We start from the raw sequence: 22,696 nt of genomic DNA on the forward strand, positions 1-22,696 counted from the left end.
AGGCTACTTTGATCCTGAGAAACACTCTGTAAAATAGGTCACACAGGTATTAATCTCAACTGAAGAATTAAAGCTCAATTTACTCAAAACACAAAACTAAGATTTACTTCCGTGTGATAACGAATAACCCAGGAGGCTGTAGTATCAAATGTAGTTTGAATTTCCAGTTATGCTATCATGAGCATCTTACTTAACCTGTTTCCTTATCTGTAAAATGAGAATAATGAGCACTTTATGCATGTCTTCCCCTCCCTCCTCTGAATATCCTGTGTACTTTGCACTAAGTCCCTAGAAGCTTAACTTGGTTAAACCTAACATAAGCCTTAGATTGGTCTTTCCTTGCAATTTAAATCTCCAACTCAAAGTCCCTCTCTCACCGAAGGGCAGGAAGCACCACTTGGCCCCTTTGACGGTTACTAATGTTCCAGCTGACAGCCACCCCAGCAAGTGCCCTTGCAGATGAGCCGGTACACATTCGAGTGACAGGCCTTCCCCCATTCCAGATGGTGACTTTCAAGGCATCTCTGAAGGATGAGAAGGGGAACTTGTTCCATTCAAAAGCCTTCTACAGAGCGAATGAGACTGGCAAGGTGGACCTGGAACAGGACCCTGCATTTGGAGGCGACTATGTGGGGGTTCACCCAATGGGCCTCTTCTGGTCTCTAAAGCCTGAGAGGGCTTTCCAGAGGCTGCTCAAGCAGGATGTGATGGCCAGCCCCTTTTTGGTCACTCTGGATCTATATGACTCTGTGTGCTTCCAAGATTTAGCCACAGCTCAGCCCACAGCCAGCCAGACTCTGCAGCGCTGGTTCTCGGGCCCTGGGATGCAACGAATGCAGATCCGGGAAGGTCGAGTGCGAGGAGCCCTTTTTCTCCCACCAGGTGAGATTAATCTTTGGTGATCTATAGAACAATGTGGATGGAAATAAAAAAACAAAAGTGTATGGCATCATCATCACTCATTCAATAACCATTAACCTGTTTCCATTTTTGGTCATATGCCACTTCCAATACACCTTTGAAAAGATTGCAGAAATATTTTAAAGCAGCTCCCAGATAGGATATGTATCACCCATAGACAAAGTCAGTCATTTTTTAACGTGGAAACAGTATTATCATTACACCAAACACAATTAAGAAAAAAAAAAAAAACCAGTATGGTATCAAATTATTGGAGAACCAGCATTTCCCGCAGTATTTTAAAATTAGCATGCTATTTGTGTAAGTGTGTGTGCAGGTGGGTGTATGTGTACCTGTGTGTGCACACGCACACGTGTGTGCACGAGAAAATGGGATTAATTTTGCTCAGATTTTGCTTTCACTGCAACCTACTCGACCCTTTTTCACTGTTTCTGATCTGATTCTGTTCTTTCTTTGTTCTTCTCAGGGGAAGGCCCTTTTCCAGGAGTCATTGATTTGTTTGGAGGCATTGGGGGTTTGGTTGAATTCCGGGCCAGTCTTTTGTCTGCCCATGGCTTTGCAGTGTTGGCATTAGCATATTTTGCCTATGAAGACTTGCCCAAACAGCTGCAGGAGGTAGAGCTGGAGTATTTCGAGGAAGCTGTCAACTTGCTTCTGGCTCATCCCAAGGTATTGAAATACTTTTCATTTTACTCGCAACATTACAGTGAGAAGATCACGAGTGTCTGCTTTGCCTATATGACCAATTTGTACGGACTTGGGAATAGCACAGATTACTGTTAAAACGGGAATGACAATATCTATGTTGTAGGATTACTGGGTTGATTAGTGATAAAATGTTCATCATAGTGCTTACTGGCACATAAAACCCCAGTGCCGTCGAGACGCACATAGAACACAGTAAATGGTGGATCCATTATGATCATTTTTGGTAGAAATAAATTTACATTTGAGGTACTTGTAACTTATTCATAAGTAGCTCTTCAATTTTTATCAGGCACTGATCTCAAATCGTGAATTTCCTAGCTCGACATATTTTCAAACTTCAGCGATTTTCTCTGCATGGAGTAATGCCAGAGTAAGTCACACTAAAGAGTTCCGAGACTGGGAATAATGCAAACGTTCAGTAACAGAGCTGAGGCAAAAGACCAGAGCAGGGCTACCAGCAAAACTGATGTGCTAGCATCATTTGATTGGCTGAGCTTACCAGTTGCTGTCCAGTGGATTCCGACTCATGGTGACCCCATGCATTTCAGAATAGAACTGCACTCCACAGGGTTTTCAAAGTTTGTGATCTTTTGGAAGTAGATCGCCAGGTCTTTCTTCAGGGAGCCTCTTAGTGGATTAAAATACCAATGTTTCGTTAGTAACACAGCACTTAACCAATTGCCCTAGCCAGGGACGTTGATTAGCTGAGCTATCGTTGTTGGGTGTTGTCGAGTCGGTTCCAACTCATAAAGACCATATGTACAACAGAACAAAACCCTGCCACGGTCCTACACTTTCCTCACAGTCATTGCTATGTTTGAGCCCATGGTTGCAGCCACTGTGTCTATCCATCTCGTTGAGGGTCTTCCTCTTCTTTTCTGACTATTTTACCAAGTATGATGTCCTTTTCCAGGGACTGGTCTCTCCTCATAACGTGTCCAAAACACATGAGACAAAGTCTCGTCATCCTCACTTCTAAGGAGCACTCTGGCTGTACTTCTTCCAAGACAGACCTGTTCATTCTTTTGGGAATCCATTGTATATTCAGTATTCTTTACCAACACCGTAATTCAAAGGCATCAATTCTTCTTCGGGTGCATATGAGGCAGTTGAAAATATCAAGGCTTGGGTCAGGCGCACCTTAGTCCTCAAAGTAACATCTTTGCTTTTTAATACTTTAAAGAGGTTGTTCACAGCAGACTTGCCCAGTGCAATCCATTGTTTGATTTCTTCACTGCTGCTTCCATGAGCATTGATTTTGGATTCAAGTAAAATGAAATCCTTGACAACTTCAATCTTTTCTCCTTTTATCATGATGTTGCTTATTGGTCCAGTTATGAGGGTTTTTGTTTTCTTTATGTTGAGGTGTAATCCATACTGCAGGCTGTGGCCTTTGATCTTCATCGGTAAATGCTTCAAGTCCTCTTCACTTTCAGCAAGCAAGGTTGTGTCATCTGCATATTGCAGGTTGTTAATGAGCCTTCCTCATTATCACCACCAAATACCACGAGGCTTAGAGAGGGTAAGTATGTAACTTTCTCAGTCACAGAATCTGGTAAATCCAAATGCCAGGACTTCAGTCCCATTCTCTCCCCATCACACTGGCTTACTCACAGTATGTGGGACTGGTCTATGGGACAGTTCCTTCCCAGAGTATGGTCTGTAATGGGTTCCCCCTTTGTTTTGTGCTTGCAGATCCAAAAGTCAGGAATTGGCGTGATCTCAGTGTGTAAAGGTGCAGAGATCGGGCTGGCCATGGCCTGCTACCTGAAGCAGGTGGTTGCCACTGTATGCATCAATGGGTTCAATGCCATCTTTACAGTTCCACTCAGGTACAAGGATCTGGTTGTGAAACCCATCCACTCCTTCAAAGAGCGCATCCAGATCCATGTCTCTGGGGCCGTGCGCATCTGCCACTGTATGGAGGACCCCCGGGATGAACTGAATCGGCAGAGTGTACTTCCTGTCGAAAAGGCTCAGGGTCGGATCCTCTTCATCGTCGGGGAGAATGATGAATGTCTCAATAGCAGAGTGTATGCTGAGCAGGCTGTGGACCAACTACAGAGCCATGGGAAAAGCAGTGGAAGGATGCTGATGTACCCTGGTGCAGGCCACCTCATAGAGCCACCTTATGCTCCCCTATGCTATGCTTCCTGGAGCCCTGGATTTTCCCGGCCCATACTCTGGGGAGGGGACCCTGCTGCCCATGCGGCAGCTCAGGAGCATGCCTGGGAAGAGATCCAGAAATTCTTCAGGCAATACCTCAGTCCCACCAGAAGCAAACTCTGAGCAAGGGCTAAGGATGAAGATGGGCTGGGGAGAAGAGGTTACGGTAGAAAAAAGAGAAAGAGGATAAGGCAGGGATAGTGTAGAGACAGGGGGTTTTCTTGGCTTCTCAGGGTTCATGGTTATTTTGAATCTTGTCATTGTTGTTAGTTGTCATGGTGTGGATTCTGACTCATGGCAACCTCATGTGTGCAGAGTAGAACTGCTCCATAGGGTTTTAAAGGTTGTGATCTTTCAGAAGCAGATGTCAGGCCTATCTTCCAGGTACCTCTTGGTGAATTTGAACCTCCCACCTTTCAGGTAGTAGACGAGGCATAACCATCTGTGCCACCCAGGGAATTCTATTTTGAATCTACTAGAAGGAAATGGGACAAAACAAAGGACCGGGCACAAATATGTACGTATTTGATCTCTAATTGACCTATTTCCTTAAAACCCATTCTCATTTTATAGATATATCATTCTTTCTTATTCCTTCTTTCACCTGATGCTTTCATCAACACATCCAGGTTCTGTGCAGAAGAGTATCATTTGTATTTAAAAAAAAAAGGGGGGGGGGTCCCTCTTGTTGGAATTGGGAAACCTGCTTATCCCAGCACTACCCAAATCTTGCATTTCAAGGATCTGATTTCAACAAAATGACACATATATTCTGATTATGTCATTTCTGTAGATACCCAACTTTTGGATTTCTTGTTTTGAGATTCAATAAATTCCCTTATTATTTAATCCATTTACTTTGGACTTTTCTATTATTTGCTACTGAAGACTTTCTAGTTGATCCTTGGTCTCTTGCCCCACCATAGCAGCCCACTCTCTTGTGGATCTGGCCTGATGCCATGTAGAAGGACAAGATGTATATCCTAACTTTTAAAAAGAAAATGGAGAAATGTGGATTAAAAACTAATTTCCAGCTTGAATTTCACGAAACATTGATTATACTTCTTAAATTTAGTAAGCTCACATAACATGCGTAACCGAAGGACAATGTATTGTAGCTAGAGGTGATTGTATTCCGTTTTCTTTGAGGTAATGGGATGGTGGGAAGAAATGAAACCGCCTGTGGTGAGTAGAGTCACTTCCTGGTTGGAGATGACCTGAAGATAAGCCACCTATTCCGCAGAGAAATAGACACAAAAATGCTTATTGAGTGTTTATGGTATTACAGGAACTCTGTTAAAAGCTTTTCATGAGGTATCTAATTTATTCCTCAATCAGCTTTATGGCAGAGATAGTCACTAAATTCTCCCCATTTTACATGTGAAGAAACTAAGCCTTAGAGAACTTATTTCACCTAAGCTCACACAAGAAAAAGTGGTAGAACCAGGGTTGAATTTATGTAGTCTTCCTCCAAAACTCACGTGACTGTTACTTCACCCACCTGATAGCAGTATCTGACCAGATTGCATTGTTATTGTTAGCTACTGTGGAATCAGTTGTGGCTCATGGTGACCCCATGTATGCAGAGTAGAATTGCTCCATAGGATTTTCAAGGCTGTGACCTTTCAGAAACAGATTACCAGGCCTGTCTTCTGAAGTGCCTCTGGGTGGGTTTGAACCACCAACCTTTTTGCTAGTAGTTGAGTGCTTAACCATTTGTGCTACCCAGGGACTCCTAGCTAAGGATAAAATGGGGCTGAATTTTTTATCCTGCTACATTCAATAAGTAAGAGTTTGTCACAAAGGGACTGGTCATCTTTGAGAGACTCAGAGCCTAGTTTAAGGCCCACAAAGCTGAAGTCCTGACCTGCCACATGGTGACTTTCATCCTAAGAATCTAGCCTGAATGACCAGCTGGATTCCAAGGTCACATCCTTCTTGCCTTGACATGCACTCTCCCCACTGGTGTGATAAAATAAAAATAATAGCTTTGGAAATACAGGAAGGGGATTAAAAAAAAAAAATTCTGCCCCAGTATCCAGGGCTTCACAGAGGCTGTGGCATCTGGGCTGCACATCAAAGTATAGACTTTTTTTTTTTAAGTTCCTAGAACAAAAATGCTGCGATAATGAGAAGGAATAAATCAGATAAACAGAAAGATTGGTATGGATCCGATGAGAAATGTGACATATCAGGTCATTCATGATTTAATAAGAGAGATTTTCTAATAGAGTCAGACTCCAACTCCATTCTAGTGAGGCGAGGTGAAAGTTACGGTGATAGAGGTGGTCTGTATTCAACAAAATCAGTGATCTCGATAAGCAGCAGTAGGATAATAAATATCTAGTGGATCTTGGTATGACTGGTTTTACCAAATATACAGAATCTGTATTGAAGGTGGCCACACCTAACCCAACCTCCCTCCCCACAAATGATGAGTCAATTCATAACTGGTGACTACTTAGTTAATTTGCCCTAGGTGTGGACCTTACTGGGCTCAAAGCCCCTAACCAGAGAGACAGCCTTACAGACGAGGGTTAACTGTGGCTATGCTACACCTGCCTGTCTTCATACTTGCCTTCCTGACTGCTGAAGAACAAAGTAGAGGAAGTGCAAAAATGAGAAAACACATGACTAGATGGCAGAAACTCTGTTTTCTGTAAAGAAAGAAAATGAGAAGGAAGCATGACTATTTGGTGCAGGATTATATATGACTGGTCCATGTAACTCTGGGGAGCCCGGACTTACCCAATTCTGGAATACTACAGAACATTCCTTGAAACTGAAAAAAAAAAAAAAAATTATAAAAAAATTCAACAGAGAGATGACTTTGTGTAACACCATTAAACATCATTATCCCAAGAGAAGAACTGTTCTCTGTTCCAAAGCATTTGAGACAAATTGACAGATGGAAATTCCATTAAGGTTAATACGGGAAATGAAGCACATCCTTTTTTTTTATAGAGAATGTCTTTGAGGAGAGAGTTTCACCCTTACCCTACTCTCCACTCTTCACATAGGTTTACTTGGCTTCATAGGAAGGCCATAGAATGCAACCTTTGATAGCTGTTGGCACAAAGGCTACCAAAATAAACATGTGAGGCTGAGGACAGAAGCACCAGCATTGCATGGTATAAAAGCTGATTCTCCTAGAAGAGTCATTTCCAACGTCAGAAGTGTGTGTGGAGTTACATGGGCTCCCATGAGAAGCAGACCTGTCAGGGGCCAATCTGGAGAGTAGACCCAAACTCTATTTTTGTTTCTAGCTTTCCATACATCACCAGGGTCCTTTGAAGCAGGAGAGTTAGGATAGAGCAACTATTCTTCAGGAAGCAAGTATTACTGAAAGCTACCATCCCACCATATCCAATCCATATTCAAATTCTGTTAAGTCTACCTCTTAGCAATTTTTCATATCCTTTCAACCCATACTAAATCACTACTAAAAAAAAAAAAAAAAAATCACTACTGCTACTCCCTAATTCAAATCATAATCATGCATTGCCTAATACAATAGGCTCTTAACTGATAATCTTTCACACTTAGTTCCTTCCAATCTGTTCTACATACAGAAGTAACCGAGAGGACCTTTTGAAAATGCAATTTGGATTAGCCCATTCTTCTGCTTACAATTCACTGAGAGCTTCCTGTGACTTTATGATAAATTCTAAAATCCATAACAAGCTCCCCCATCACTGACATGCTCTCTAGCTCATCAAGTGTCTTTCCCATTCAGTCGCTGTGGTTTCTTGTATATAAAAAAAAAGCAAGCCAATTTTTTGATGTAAAAATGCTACCCATGGCTATTCTACTCTTTAAGTCATCCCAAGTTTACCTACTCCCTGTCTTCCTAAGGGTTTACGCCTGTTCGCGTTATCAGATTCAGTAGAATTGGCCTTCCCTCGCTTCTCACCTGTGTAAAGCTCCTCCCGCCTCAGGGCTTTTGCTCACACTGCAAATGCTCTTCCTCCTGCTTTCTATCTAGCTGCCTTCTTTTCATTCTAAACAGTTCAGTATAAATGTCATTGTTAAAGAAGTCTTCCTTGATAACTATCTTGCCCCATCTAAATCAGGTCTCCCTTCAAAGCACGAATTGTAGATTGTTTTGTGGTTGTTTTTCTTTTCTCCTTCTTGACTCTAAGTTCCATGAGGATAACTAGAAGGTCTATTTATTTTGTTGCATATCCCCAGTTCTTACCATAATTCCTGATACTTAATAGGTGCTCATTAAATACTTGTTGAATGTATCAATTGATTCTGGGACACTCTGGATTAAACACTAGGATATGAAGAAGAGGTTTGGTGTTCATCATGAAATCTCCATACAGTAGTAGTACACAGGATGATGGTAAATGACAGACCTGTTCCAGTATCCATTTTGAGTTCAGCAGAGCAGAAATAGTTTCATGCCCTAATGTAATCTGCTCCTTAAAGCAAACTAGGGTAATCTGCTATTTGATGTGTCTGCCTCCAAGATATCTGACATCCTTGAGAGGTAGCTACATGAAATAAGGGAAGCAAACCAATTTTTTGAAACAAAAATGCCACTCATGGCTCTTCTACTCTTTAAATCCCAAACTTACCCACTCCCTCTCCTCCTGCCTACAGGATTATGGCTGTTTGCAGTCTCTGATTCGGTAGAATTATATACAGCTCTTCTATCACAGTCTAGTGAGGAGAGCTTTATAAAATACCCAGAGAGGTATCCATGTGTCCATAACTGCCAGCGCAGTTTCCCCACTCTTTTTATTTCTATATCTACAGATTCTCATCTTATAACTACTTTCAGTTCTCATTAAATTCTCTTTGTTTACAAATGCGTTACGTTACAGTCTCCGTCAGCCAAATTACAAAGCAGAAGGCAGCATCCTTCTACTCAAGAAATTTTAAAGTTTTCTATGTGTCAGGTTTTGTTTTAGGCACGGAAACAAAGAGAAGAAAGATGTCATCCATGACTTCAGGGGCTGACATTTTCTTGAGGTTGCTTGCTTTTGTCAATATGCATTATTAGCCTTTCTTTTATTCCTTCCAACTTCACTCTCACGGTATATCAGACTTCTCAGGATCCTCTGGGTTTTCTTTAAAGGGAGGAAGAAAAGCTCACGGCAGAATTTATTCTCTTTGAGGTTACAGTAACTACCTGTCCTATTTCAACAGAGGGCCTCATCCTTAGTAGAAGGACCAAGTGGAGGGTCCTAGCCTTAAAAAGTGATTCATAAATGGCAAACTTGAGAGACGAGTGTGAAGCCTGTGAAGTGACTTGGCCTAAATAGAAAGCAACACTAGGCTTATCGTGGCATAATGGAAAGGAATCAAACTGGCTCAGGGATCTCAGGTGTGTGGGCCCAGAGATGGCTCTTGGTTCCATATGCCTTAGGGTGGTATCCTGTGGAGCACAGCTAAGTCAAGCATTACCCTACCTCTAACCCCAAGGTTGGGAGACTGGAGTGGGAGACTGGAGTCTGTGGCCACAGCTCTTGGAACACTACAGATAGGTCCTTCTAAAGTTAAAACCAGAAAGAAGAGTAGAGGGATAACGTGATTCACTTAGTGAACTTATGCTCTCGGAAATATCATTTGGTGGCTGAACATGTAAATGATGAAATGGCCTCTCATTATGATGAGAAATAGGCAAAATATGTAAAATTGATTTGGCCTGTCAGCATTTTCAGAATGTCTTATGGACAAAGAAATAAAATGGAGCCATAGTTTCTTTTTTGTAACATTCTAAAATGTTTAGAGAGAGAAAATGAGTCATTCTAAAACTGGGTGACATTACACGTAGGTAGCTTACCCAGGATTGGAGAGCTCAGTGCTTGTGAATTATTCCTTCTCATTACAAGAATGCATCCTTCTCACCACGTCTTTATTCATCTACACCACCCCCTGAACCATCTTAGTAGGTACATCACATTGAAAAACCTTTGGAAAGACACAAGTTTTGTTCAAAGGCTTCCTGATGTAGTTGAAAGAGTGGAATTGCAGGCAGATTTGGAGTCTGACATTGGTGCTGACATGTGGAGTACAATCTTGGGATCATCACACCTTCCCTGGACTCGCTGATATGAGAATGACCAGACTATATGTAAAAGCGCTTGACAAAGCACCTAGAATGAGGAGAGCTTTAAATACACTTTCCTTCTTTGTCCGCTCCTCAACTTTAGTCAGACACCACCCAGAAGATGTATGTGAGAGTGTGTGTATGTGTGTAAATAAGCATAGGCCAGAATGAGATGAGGTATGAAAGAAAGTTTTAGCAGAGGTAAATTTTGTCCCTAAACGTGACTGCCTGACTCTTTATTGACCACTCAAAAGTGTCAGCAGGCGGATGACATAGGTAGCACGCTAGACATTCAGAAAGTGCTCCTGTGTGTCTTAATAATTTCAAAGGTTCTTTTATTTTGCCTTCGATTGCTCCCTCCTCCCCCTCACTTAAGAAATGACCTCAGTCCGGTTTCCCTTAGGATTTATCTCAGCAGGCACTGAGAATAAATATTTGCTTAGGTCATTTCATTATGATGTTTCAAACACCTTGTCGGGTGGATGAGACTTAAAACAAAGGACATGAGCCATGATAGATTTTGTGATAACATTTTTTTCCTTCTCTTTAGAAAAAAAATATGTACAAAAAATGCCAAGACGAGCCAACATGGAAGTGTCATGAAAACATTCTGGTAGGTACAGACAAGGGAGCTCCTTCTCTCAAAGGAGGTACACGTTAGTTATCACCATGCTAGAAAAATGAGATGCAGTTAAAATCCTAGAATAATTAAAAGCCAAAAAGTGAAGCTGTTACTCTGGGGCTCTGTGTTGTAGATGCTGAATACCCTTTCGTAAAATAATAATGTGCAAACTGTAAAATATTCATTTTCATATAAAGCCCATACAATCTGATATACGAAACAATTGTGTTGACAAGGAGACTGGTGCTGGCTGCATTTTTGGATGGAAGGCTGACCAATGTCACCTGCCTGCCCACGGAAATGGTTCCAGAAAGATTCTGAGTTTTTTAGGTGGGTGAGGCCATTATCTAAGAAAGAATCATCTAACCCCAAACCCAACCAAGTCTATTGCCATCTAATTAAATTCTGACTCACAGCAACTCTATAGGACAGAGTAGAACTGCCCTAGAGGGTTACAAAGGCTGTAAATCTTTATGGAAGCACACTGCCATATCTTTTTCCTGTGACGTGGCTGGTGGGTTCAAACTGCTGACCTTTCGGTTAACAGCCGAGTGCTTAACCACCGCACCACCAGAGCTTCTCTCATCTAACCCCAATGCCCCCAAAATTTTGGATTCTCTGTCAATAGTATTGATAAGTAACTTCACGAATTTATTACTGTTAATGTAGAATGCAACGTGTTAAGAGATCAGAACACAGAGTTCTTTTTGAAGTTAATGTTTCTTTTTTTACACAGTTGATTTTCAGATTTATGGTTAAGCAACCTTGTCCTCCCTGCAACTCCAAAGTTTAACTTTCATTAAGATTCAAAATTTTTGGAGGAGGCAGCAACTGTGTTAATAAAAGGTTAAAGTGAATTGTTATATTAATTTTACTTATGTTTATAAAACTGAAAAAGAAGGTTTGTATACAAATATCACAAAACAGCATCAACCATTGAATAAATGTGGTTCATCAATGCATACTTAAACAAGAAAATTTTGTTGTTTTTAAAATTCTGGCATAAATATATTAAAGCTGGAAAAAAAAAAAAAACCCAAAAACCAAACAACAACAACAACAAAAAATCAGGGCAAGCTACATCATTTCCTCATACAAAAAATGTACAAAACATTAGCCTCTAACTAGATAAACATAATACTTGTCTTCACAGTTTGACATTGAGTAACTGTGTGTCTTGAAGTATCGAACTGCAGGGTGATTAAAAAACAGCTTGTGATACATCAGCCTTCTCAGGTAACTTCAGTCATGGAGGCAGAGTGATTCTGCAGAGTAAACACAAGCAGATAAAATCTTAGAATTGGGTTGATTGACCCATGTACACAATCTTCTCTGAATAAACCCGTTGCTGTCTAGTTGATGCCAACTCACAGTGACCCCATGTGTTACAGAGCAGAGCTGAGCTCCATAGGATTTTCTCGGTTGTAATCTTTAAAAATTTTTTTTTTTTTTTTTAATCTTTATGGAAGCAGGCCTTTCTTCCATGGTACCTCTGGGTGGGTTTGAACCATTACTCTTTTGCTTAATAGACAAGGGTAAACCATTTGTACCACGTGAGAACCTCTTCCCTAAATATCCTCTTGCTTTCTTGTCTCCTGACATGTGCCCAGGATGTTGCCTCTCCCTGATACGCTCTTTCAAGGCCCCTCAAAATCTATTACTTCCTCCATTATATCTTCAACCAAAATAGGACTGTTTCTTCTCCCACACTTATTCTCTGTATCATTCTGCCTTAAGTTACACTTACTCAACTATTTTGTAATACAAGCATTTACGGAACTCAAAGCTGTATCTGACACATTTCTTATATGTACTATTTTTAATATTGAACAGTTTTAATTTTTTAAAAAATTCCATATGATTTATTCTTTGAGTCATGAGTTATATCGAAGTGAGTTTTAATATTTTCAAACATACAGCGTTATTTGCTTTAGTCATTTAAAATTTTTTTCTATGGTCTACATGATACACATCCTTTAAAATTTATTGAGACTTGCTTTATGGTCCTGTACGTGGTCTAGTTTTATAATGTTTCATGTGTTTTCGGGGGGCTTATCTATAATGCACATTAGATCAGCCCTGTTAATCATGCATATCCTTAATATATTTTGTTTGCTTGTCTATTAATTTCTGAAAGAAATGTGTCAAAATTTCCTACGACTACAAATTTATTTTTTCTTTGTAATTCTGCCAAGTTTCGTTTATATAATTTGACACTAAATTATTAGGGGTACAAGTTTAGAATTGTTTTATCTTCTGGTGAATTTTATTTTTAAAAACAATTTTATTATGCTGGGAACAATGTTTAGATGAAAGATAGACCTTCTTCTCATTGATGAAAGAACTTCTCACTGTACCCTCTGTGCCATGTAACTTCTCTGTCATACTTTCCCCCTCTTTGACCCTCTATTTGTATTCTGAATAATTCCTTCAGCGTTATTTTCTAATTAATTAATTCTCTTTTAAGCTAGGTCTAGTCAGAATTTTATCTGCTATTAGTGTCCAATTATACATTTTTCATTTCTAGAGGGTATTTTGAATCTTCTTATTCAACCTTTTACATAAATCTCTTATTCTTTGTGTTTTAATTCCCCTTATTTCGCTTATTCTTTTTTATATGCTTCATCTGATCATTATAGTAATTTATATTCTTTTGGGTCTAATTCTGCTATTTGCATATTCTGTTTACTGTCACTCATGGTGGCTTCTATCCTCATATGCTGTGTAATTTTGTCCCATGACACAGTTTTGATGTTAAACTCTGGGAATTCTGATAGGTATGGATTGACAATGTACTACTCTGGAGAAAAATTTACATTTGTTTCAGCCCTAATAGGACTCTACAAATCTAGGGCCTCTTTAGAAACACTAACAAGGAAATTAAACTACAAAAGCTACGTAAATTCAAACTCCACAACCATATGAGGGCAGGCTAGGCAGTTATGATTTCTCAGAGGAATTTCTACCTGGAGCTCAGCCAAGACTGACAAGTTTCCCTTTGGAGCCCTTAGAAGCAGCTGCTTTTTGTTTTTTTCTAGTAGTCTTCACTGAAAACCTCTGGGGCCAGGGGATTTATGCAGGAATCTCAGCTACAAACAACTGCCCCTCCCACACTTTTGTCTTTCATATTTGTGGAAACTGAGGCATTAACTTGTATTTGAAGAATTTCTTGTCATCATGTGAAAAACAACTTTTCCATATATGCTTTCTTCTTTTTTCTTCACAAAATTTTATTTGGGTCAATACTTACGTCATTTACGACATTGCCACTTAAGAGCAAGTGGTAAAAATAAAGTAATTTAACATCCTAATACAACTAAATGGTGACCTTGGGCAGATTTAACTTTCAAGTTATTTCTATTTATAAAATGAAGTCTATATGGTTTTTTTTTTTTTTATGGTATCACTAGTTCTTAACCAAGGCCCCCATCAGAATCCTCTGGAAGTATTTTTTAAAATATCTTTTTTCACCCCAGATCTACTAAATCAGAATCTCCTAGAGTGAGCTTACAGTCATCTGTAGATTCAGCTCAGCCTGGATTTCCCTTTCTTTGTGTTAAAGAAAACAAATGTTTTCTTCCCATCCCACCCCATCCAACCCTCACCCTCCTCACTCCATTCCCACCTTTGGAAGACACAGGGAAACTCTATACCACATCCACAGTGAGTTAGTCCAATTGCTTCATCTCTAATTTCTTTGTTAATATAAACAGGCTGTGTCTGACAAGAACACAATCTAATTGTTCAACACTAAGCTTGATTGCTCAGAGGAATGCAGACATCAGGATGTAGAACTGAATAGCTAGAAGGTGATTACTTTGGGATCACAATAAGTCCATTGGTCAATTTTTGTTTTGTTTGAATTTCTGTAATTATTTACTTTTCAGTTTCTCTTTGGTACCTAGAAAATATTTTGTCAAATACCACTGTGATCTAACCAGCTATACTGAGGGGAAACAGAGGTGGGAAACACTCATATTCGACTTGATGTTTTAGAGCGGGAGGAAGAGCACTGTAGTTCTGGGGGTTCCATATGGCAAAGGGGAAAGAAGGAAGGAAAGGAGGAAGACTGGGCACACTCCTTATCCAGTTAGTCTTCTCCTGGAGGTATTTCCGAAAGTGGGAAGGATTTTACGTGTGTATGTGTGCTATGAAGCAAGGCTTGAATCTTCTTTGATACCCCAGAAGGTCCCCTTCCAGGGAAGACAGTTCTACCCCATAAATTAAAAAGGGGCAATGTCTCAGGCTGGGTTCTCCAGAGGAGCAAAACCAGTGAAGCGTGTATATATATATATATACACATACACATAAGCATATGTATGTTGTGGTTAGGTGCCATCGAGTTGGTTCCAACTCGTAGCGACCCTGTGTACAACAGAATGAAACACTGGCCAATCCTGTGCCATCCTCACAATCATTGTTATGCTTGAAACCACTGTTGCAACGTCCTAATATAACTAAATGTCAGTCCATCTTGTTGAGGGTCTTCCTTTTTTTCACTGACCTTCTACCAAGCATGATGTCCTTCTCCAGGGACTGATCCCTCCTGATAACACATCCAAAGCATGTGAGATGAAGTCTCTACCATCCTTACTTCTAAGGAGCATTCTGGCTGTACTTCTTCCAAGGCTGATTAGTTCGTTCTTTTGGCAGTCCATGGTATATTCGATTCTTTGCCCACACCATAATTCAAAGGCATCAATTCTTCTCTGGTCTTCCTTATACATTGTCCGGTTTTCGCATGCATATGAGGCGACTGAAAAAACCATGGCTTGGGTTAGGCGCACCTTAGTCCTCAAGGTGACATCTTTGCTTTTCAACACTTTAAAGAGGTCTTTTGCAGCAGATTTGCCCAATGCAATGCATCAGTTGAGTTCTTGACTGCTGCTTCCATAGGTGTTGATTATGGATCCAAGTAAAATGAAATCCTTGACAACTTCAAGCTTTTCTCTATCATGATGTTGCTTATTGGCCCAGTTGTAAGGATTTTCGTTTTCTTTATGTTGAACTGTAATCCATACTGAAGGCTGTAGTCTTTGATCTTCACCAGTAAATGCTTCAAGTCTTCTTCATTTTCAGCAAGCAAGGTTGTGTCATCTGCATAATGCAGGTTGTCAGTGAGTCTTCCTCCAATCCTGATGCCCTGTTCTTCTTCATATAGTCCAGGTTCCCAGATTATTTGCTCAGCATACAGACTCAATAAGTATGGTGAAAAACAGATACAACCCTGACGTACACCTTTCCTGCCTTAAAACCACACAGTATTCCTTCGTTCTGTTTCAGTGACTGCCTCTTGATCTATACACAGTTTCCTCTCTCTCTCTATATATATTTCAAGGAAATGGCTCACGAGGTTGTGGAGGCTGGCAAGTCCCAAATCCATGGGTCAGGCATCAGGCTGGAGGCTTCTCCTGACTCAAGTGGTTGCAGGGGCTGATGAACCCAAAATTGGGAGGTTAGATGACAGGCTAGTGGCTCATGTCCCAAGAACCACAGCCCAGATGATAATGAGTCAGATGCAGGATTGACAGCCCAGTAATTTGGTCCCTCAGGATGTAATTATATTTTTAGAAGGTCATTTCATCATGCGACACAGTGGCTGCAACAATGGGCTCAAGCACAAAGATTGTGAGGATGGTGCAGAACTGGCCCCCGTTTTGTTCTCTTGTACATAGGGTTGCTATGAGTCAGAACTGACTCAACAGGACTTAACAACAACAACATTCCATCGTTCTATCAAGCCAGCTGCTTCAGAAGGATAGGGAACATGATAAGGTAAGCAAATTCCGTGAGCATGGGCCCACTGCCACACTTCATTTTCTGTGAAGTGAGTTCCTGGATCTGAGGCTCTGCTGTGTGGGATACCAAGATCATAGATAAAGCAATCTGTAAGTTCATGGCTGGTAATTTTGGCAGAAGCATTGCATGCAGGGAAAGCAAATCCATATTCAGAGAAAGTGTCTATTCCAGTAAAGTGTCTATTCCACTGCCTTATCCATGATGGAAGTAGTCCAGTGTAATCGACCTGCCACCAAGTTGCTGGCTGCTTACCCTGAGGAATGATGCCATATCAGGGACTCAGTGCTGGTCTCTGCTGCTAGCAGATTGGGCACTCAGCAGTGGATGTACCCAGGGCAGCCTTGGTGAATGGAAGTCCACGTTGCTGAGCCCATGCATAATGTCCATCCCTGCCACCATAGCACTTTGTTCATGAGTCCACTGGGCAATGGCAGGAGTGGCTGGGAAAATAGAATGACTGGCTTCCACAAAACACATCGTCCTATCCACTTGACTGTTAAAATCCTCCTCCGCCAAGGTCACCCTTTGGTGAACAGTTACATGAGACACAAATATCCTCAACTCTTTGGCCCATTCAGAGAGGTATATCCACATACTTCTTCCCTGCACCTCCTTCTCACCAATTTTTAAATCATGTTCCTTCCTAGTCCCTGACCATCCAGGCAAATCATTGGCCACAGCCCACAAATCAGTATACAGTCTTACAACTGGCCATCTCTTCTTCCAAGCAAAATGAACAACCAGGTGCACTGCTTGGAGTTCTGACCACTGGCAGGATTTCCCTTCACCACTGTCCTTCAGGGAGGTTCCCAGAAAGGGGCTGCAGTGCCGCTGCTGTTCACAGGTGCGATGCCTGTGTATTGCGCAGAACCATCTGTACATGAGGTACGAGTGTTCTCTTCCTCAGTCAAATGACCATAAGGAACTCCCCATGAGGCCATAAAAGGAGCCCTGGTAGTACAGTGGTTAAAGCACTCAGCTGCTAACCGAAAGGTTGGCTGTTTGAACCCACCAGCCACTCTGTGAGAGAAAGATGTGGCAGTCTGCTTCCACAAAGATTTATAGTTTTGGAAACATTATGGGGCAGCTCTACTCTGTCCTATAGGGTCACTATGAGTCAGAATTGGCTGGATGGCAATGGAGTTTTATGAGGAAATAGGTGCAGACTGGGAGAGGGAAGGTAATGTGACAGGAGTGGAGACCATGGACATTTGGGCCACTTGTAACCTACTAGTGCCTTCAGGTCCTGCTCAAGCCTAATATTGTATATGTCACTTCCATTTAATGATGGAGTGCTACTGTGCATGTCCAACTTTATGACTTTGTGGGTCAGACAACACCCAGTTCATGATGGGCAGCTCAGGCCACATGGTGATTTGGTACCCCTTGGTTAAGTGTTCAGTCTCTACTAAGGCCCAGTAATAAGCCAAAAGCTGTTTCTCAAAAGGAGAAAAGTTATCTGCAGAGGATGACAGGGCTTTGCTCCAAAATTCTAAGGGTCTACACTGTGATTCGCCAACAGGGGCCTGCCAAAGACTCCAAACAGCATCTTTATCTGCCACTGACACTTCAAGAATCATTGGATCAGCTGGATCATAAGGCCCAAGAGGCACAGTGGCTTACACAGCAGCTTGAACCTGTTGCAGAGCCTTCTCTTGTTCTGGGCCTCACTCAAAACTAGCAGCTTTTCAAGTCACTTTACAAATAAGCCAGAGTAGCATCCCCAAATGAGGGATATGTTGCCTTCAAAATCCAAAGGGGCCCACCAGGTGTTGTGCCTTCTTTTTACTTGTAGGAGGGGCAGGTGCAACAACTTTTCCTTCACTTTAGAAGGACTATCTTGACTTACCCCATATCACTGGACCTCTAGAAATTTCATTGAGGTGGAAGGTGCCTAACGTTTTGTTATGTTAATTACCTACCCTCTAGCATGCAAATGTCTTAATAGGAAATCTGGAGTTATTGACACTTCTTCTTTACTAGGTCCAATCAGCATAATGTAATCAATGTAATAGACCAGTGTGACATCTTGTGGAAGGGGGGAAAAAAACAAACATGTTGCCATCGAGTCAATTCTGACTCATAGTGAACCTACAGGACAGAGTAGAACTGCCCCATAGGTTTCCAAGGAACATCTGGTGGATTTGAACTGCCAACCTTTTGGTTAGCAGCCATAACTCTTATTAACCACTATGTCACCAGGGTTTCCAAAGGTGATCAAAGTCCCTGCAAACTAAATTACGACATAGGGCTGGAGGCACTCTGAGGTAGGACAGTGAAGATGTATTGCTGGCCTTGCCAGCTGAAGACAAACTGCTTCCGGTGATCCTCTGAAACCAGAATAGAGAAAAAAGCATTGGCCAGATCAATAGCTGCATATCAGGTACAAGGAGATGTATTAATTTTCTCAAGCAATGAAACCACATCTGGAACAGCAGCTGCAATTGGAGTCACCACCTGGTTAAGTTTAGGATAATACACTGTCATTCTCCAAGATCCATCTGTTTTTTGCACAGGCCAAATAGGTGAGTTGAATGGGGATGTGGTGAGGATCACCACCCTTGCATCCTTCAAGCCCTTGATGGTGGCGGTAATCTCTGCAATCCCTCCAGGACTGTGGTATTGGTTTTGGTTTACTATTTTCCTAGGTAGGGGCAGTTCTACTGGCTTTCACTTGGCCTTTCCTATCCTAATAGCCTTTACTCCACATGTCAGGGATCCATTGTGGGGATTATGCCAGTTGATGAGTATATCTATTCCAATTATGCATTCTGGAGCTGGCGAAGTCACTACAAGATGGGTTCGAGGACTGACTGGACCCACTGTGAGATGGACCTGAGCTAAGAATCCATTAATAACCTGATCTCCAGATACCCCATCTCTCACCTGTGGGCCACAATAATGTTTTATGTCTCCTAGAATTAGTGCCAGTTCAGAGCCAGTGTCTAGTAATCCCTGGACAGTCTGATTATTTCCTTTTCTCCAGTGAACAGCCACTCTTGTAATAGGCCATAGATTCCTTTGGGGAAGGCTGGGAGAAAGACTAGCAATACAAATTTTTGGATGTGTAGTGTGGTCTTTCCTCAAGGGAACCTGACCTCTGCTTCATCCAAGGGGTTGTGGGTCTGTAAAATGGCTGAAGGGGAATTGGTTGAAGGGCTGTGACTTTCTTCTGTTAGACAACTGCTCTCGTGACCTAGAATTCTTTCACTTGTACAGGTCAAGTAAATATTTTGTAGATTTTGCATCTATTCCACTCCTAGGGATATCATGACTAAGTAGCCAATGCCATAAGTCCATACAAGTCAGACATTTTTATTGATGCTTTGACTCTGCTGTCCATTATGGTAACCACACCCACATTGCTTTTTGCAATTATTGCTACTACTTGGCCCCTACCACCCCAGGGTCCAATTAGTCCCTTTGTAGTTAGGTGTTCCCACTGTCAAATGTGACATAAAATAGCTATCACAGTAGTCAGGGATGCTGTGGCTCCCTTCACAAATTTGTTCCTCACTGTTGTGGTAAAAGGTATGTCTTCTGGGCACTCCATGGGTGGGTCTGTGGGTCCAACCTGATAAATACACTCTAACACGCTAATTTCCCTAAGCCTTCGGATATTTTCTTCTACAGTACACCAAGGCAAGTCTGGGGTTTCAACTTGATTTAGTGTAGGCCACCGCTTAATCTGGAGCCCTGGTGGCACAGTGGTTAAGAGCTTGGCTGCTAATCAAAAGGTCGGGAGTTCAAACCCACCAGCCGCTCCTTGGAAACCCTATGAGGCAGTTCTACTCTGTGTTACCGGGTCACTATGAGTTGGAATTGACTAGATGGCATCTGGTTCAGGATATGGCTTAATCCATGCTTCAGTGAACCAGCCAAATAAACTATTAGACCCTTTTCTAACCTTTCGAGCTGAAACACTGAATGAAGAATCTGTGCTTAGTGGGCTCATACCAATAAACTTAGACGGATACAACTTTAAGTTTGTTGTACAATCATCCTACACCTTCAATAGCCATTCCCACACATATTTCCCAGATTTCTGTTTGTGTATTTTAGAAAAATCAAGCAGGTCTTTTGAAGTGAAGCATACCTCTTATGGGTCACAATTTGTACTTCACCTTTTGGGGCTCACTGGGACTTAAGTCTACTTGCAGGCCTAGAAGCAAAAATGGGTGGTGGGGGTGGTTCCTGAGGACATTCATTAATGTCTTGCAAGGCATCTGCCTTAGGCAATGCCCCATGTAATATCTAACATAAAGACTCCTCAAGCACAATTGTGTTAATTTTATCAGATGTGGGTGGAAGGAATAATGGTTTTACTGTGGAGGGTGGCTTAGCAGACAAAGATGGCATAATCTCTTCAGATGGGAGTAAGAGGGCTAGTTCTGTTCTCAGCAGTGATTCAACAGAATTTAGGGACTCAATGCCCCCAGGTTCCTGATCATTTGCCCACATACCCCCATCCCGAGTTCCAGGATCCCATTTCTTCCCAACCATGCCCTCACTCAAACTTTAAATTTGAAGTTGGAATTCAGTCAGCGTTGTAATTTAGCCGCTCTTATGATAAGACTCTGGGTTTGGCTTTTGGCAATATCAGCTCTGTTGCTACCAGAAATAAGGCTTTCTTTCTGGGCACAAGTGGCAACTCTAAGGTCTCGTACGCAGCACTTGAGTAGTGACTCTGGAGCCCTGAGCTCATCTTTCTTTCATCACTTTGTCTAAGCAAAAGCAGAACCAACCAACCAGCCTCCCTACACTTCTCAGTTTGACAGAAATGCTGCAAAGTGTCAAATACACAATCATCCAGAGCTGTGTTTCTGACAAATATTTGATCCAATGGTGGTGATATTTTACGTATTTCTACTGCTACCTCATGCCATGGTTTAGCAGTGCCTCTTCCTTACTGGAAACAGAGTTATCAGTGTATTTAGGTCTAGCCAGACTTGAGATTCAATTCAGAAAACTCATCCTTAAGATTTTGTTTCTCTAGAAGCTCTCTGGGTACCAAATGTCTTAGGCTGGGTTCTTTAGAGGAGCAAAATTAGTGAAGAGTGTATACACACACACACACACACACATATACATATGAACATATATAGAGAGATTTATTTCAAGGAAATGGCTCACACTGTTGTGGAGTCTGGTAAGTCCCAAATCCCTGGGTCAGGCATCAGGCTGGAGGCTTCTCCTGACTCATGTTGTTGCAGGGGCTGATGAACCCAAAACTGGCAGGTCAGATGGCAGGCTGCTGGCTCACATCCCGAGAACCAGAGGTCAGAGGATTACAAGTTGAACTCAAGATTGAGAGACAGCGAGCTTTGCCAGAACATCCACATATATTGCATGAGGGCCACGTCCCCAGGGAAACTGATTGGCTACTCACATCAGCTCACAAAGTGGAGGATGATTACATTATATGGCATTACGGAAGAGCAATCAGTCCAATGTCTGCCAAATCACTGAGAATCATAGCCTAGCCAAATTGACAGATCACATTAACCATCACAGGCCACTTCTAATAGAAACCACCATTGTTGGAACTGCACAGGGTGCCTCTGCCCACAGGGGGAAGGTGGGGGGGGTACTCAGGGCAGATTTATTTAGGGAGAGCTGTAATTCAGTTTAAACACACCAGCCTTTATGCAGGCTGTAACATGTTTGCATATCCAATGCTGAGAGATACAGATTTCAAAAAGGAATCTTCCTTGAATAAAATCTCAGGCAATGTAGTATGATGGAAAAAGTAGAGCCTTTAGAATTAGATAGGACTGTGTTTTAATTTTGCTGTGTGATCTTGGACAAGTTATTTAACTCTTTGTGCCTTACTTTTCTCATCTATAAAACAGGATTAATACCTATTGAAGGGTTATTGTGTGAATTAAATGAGATGGCTTTCAATAAATGCTCTTTTGTTGACCAACAAAACAAGAATATATCCTTCTATACTATCCATGTGGAAAGTATTTCATACTAAAATCAGATGCTTGGTTACTTGAGTCTTCCCCAACTGGTGTGGACAGTATATTTGAGAGGCAGTACTTTCTATCCAGTTTCCTGTAGCTTCATGTGGACTAGCCTGCAGAAGTCCTACTCATTGTTTCTCATAAATCTCTATTTCCATAGATGTTCAGATAGTGACTATTGTCTGACTTTGTTGTTGTTGTTGTTAGGAGCCATCAAGTCAATTTCAACTCATAGTGACCCTATGGGACAGAGCAGAACTGCCCCATAGGGTCTATAAGTCGGAATCGACTTGATGGCAATGGGTTTGGTTTGGGTTTTTTTTTGGTTAATCTTTATGGAAGTAGGTCACCAGGTCTTTCTCCTGTGGAGCTGCTGGATGGGTTCGAGCCACCAACATTTTGGTTAGCAGCCAAGTGCTTAACCATTGTGCTACCAAAGCTCCTTATGGT

At 41.6% G+C, this 22,696-nt stretch overlaps 1 protein-coding gene across 1 annotated transcript; it reads left to right on the plus strand.

Annotated features, from left to right (window-relative positions):
- Positions 1-419: 419 nt before the first annotated feature.
- LOC100654296 (acyl-coenzyme A amino acid N-acyltransferase 2-like) lies at positions 420-3,941 on the plus strand. Its single transcript, XM_003407560.3, has 3 exons — positions 420-882; positions 1,388-1,590; positions 3,325-3,941. Exons 1-3 carry the CDS (start codon positions 420-422, stop codon positions 3,916-3,918), a joined length of 1,260 nt encoding a protein of 419 aa, XP_003407608.2. The 3' UTR covers positions 3,919-3,941.
- Positions 3,942-22,696: the final 18,755 nt, after the last annotated feature.

This window comes from Loxodonta africana, chromosome 9 (genome assembly GCF_030014295.1).
Source record: "Loxodonta africana isolate mLoxAfr1 chromosome 9, mLoxAfr1.hap2, whole genome shotgun sequence".
NCBI lineage: Eukaryota > Metazoa > Chordata > Mammalia > Proboscidea > Elephantidae > Loxodonta > Loxodonta africana.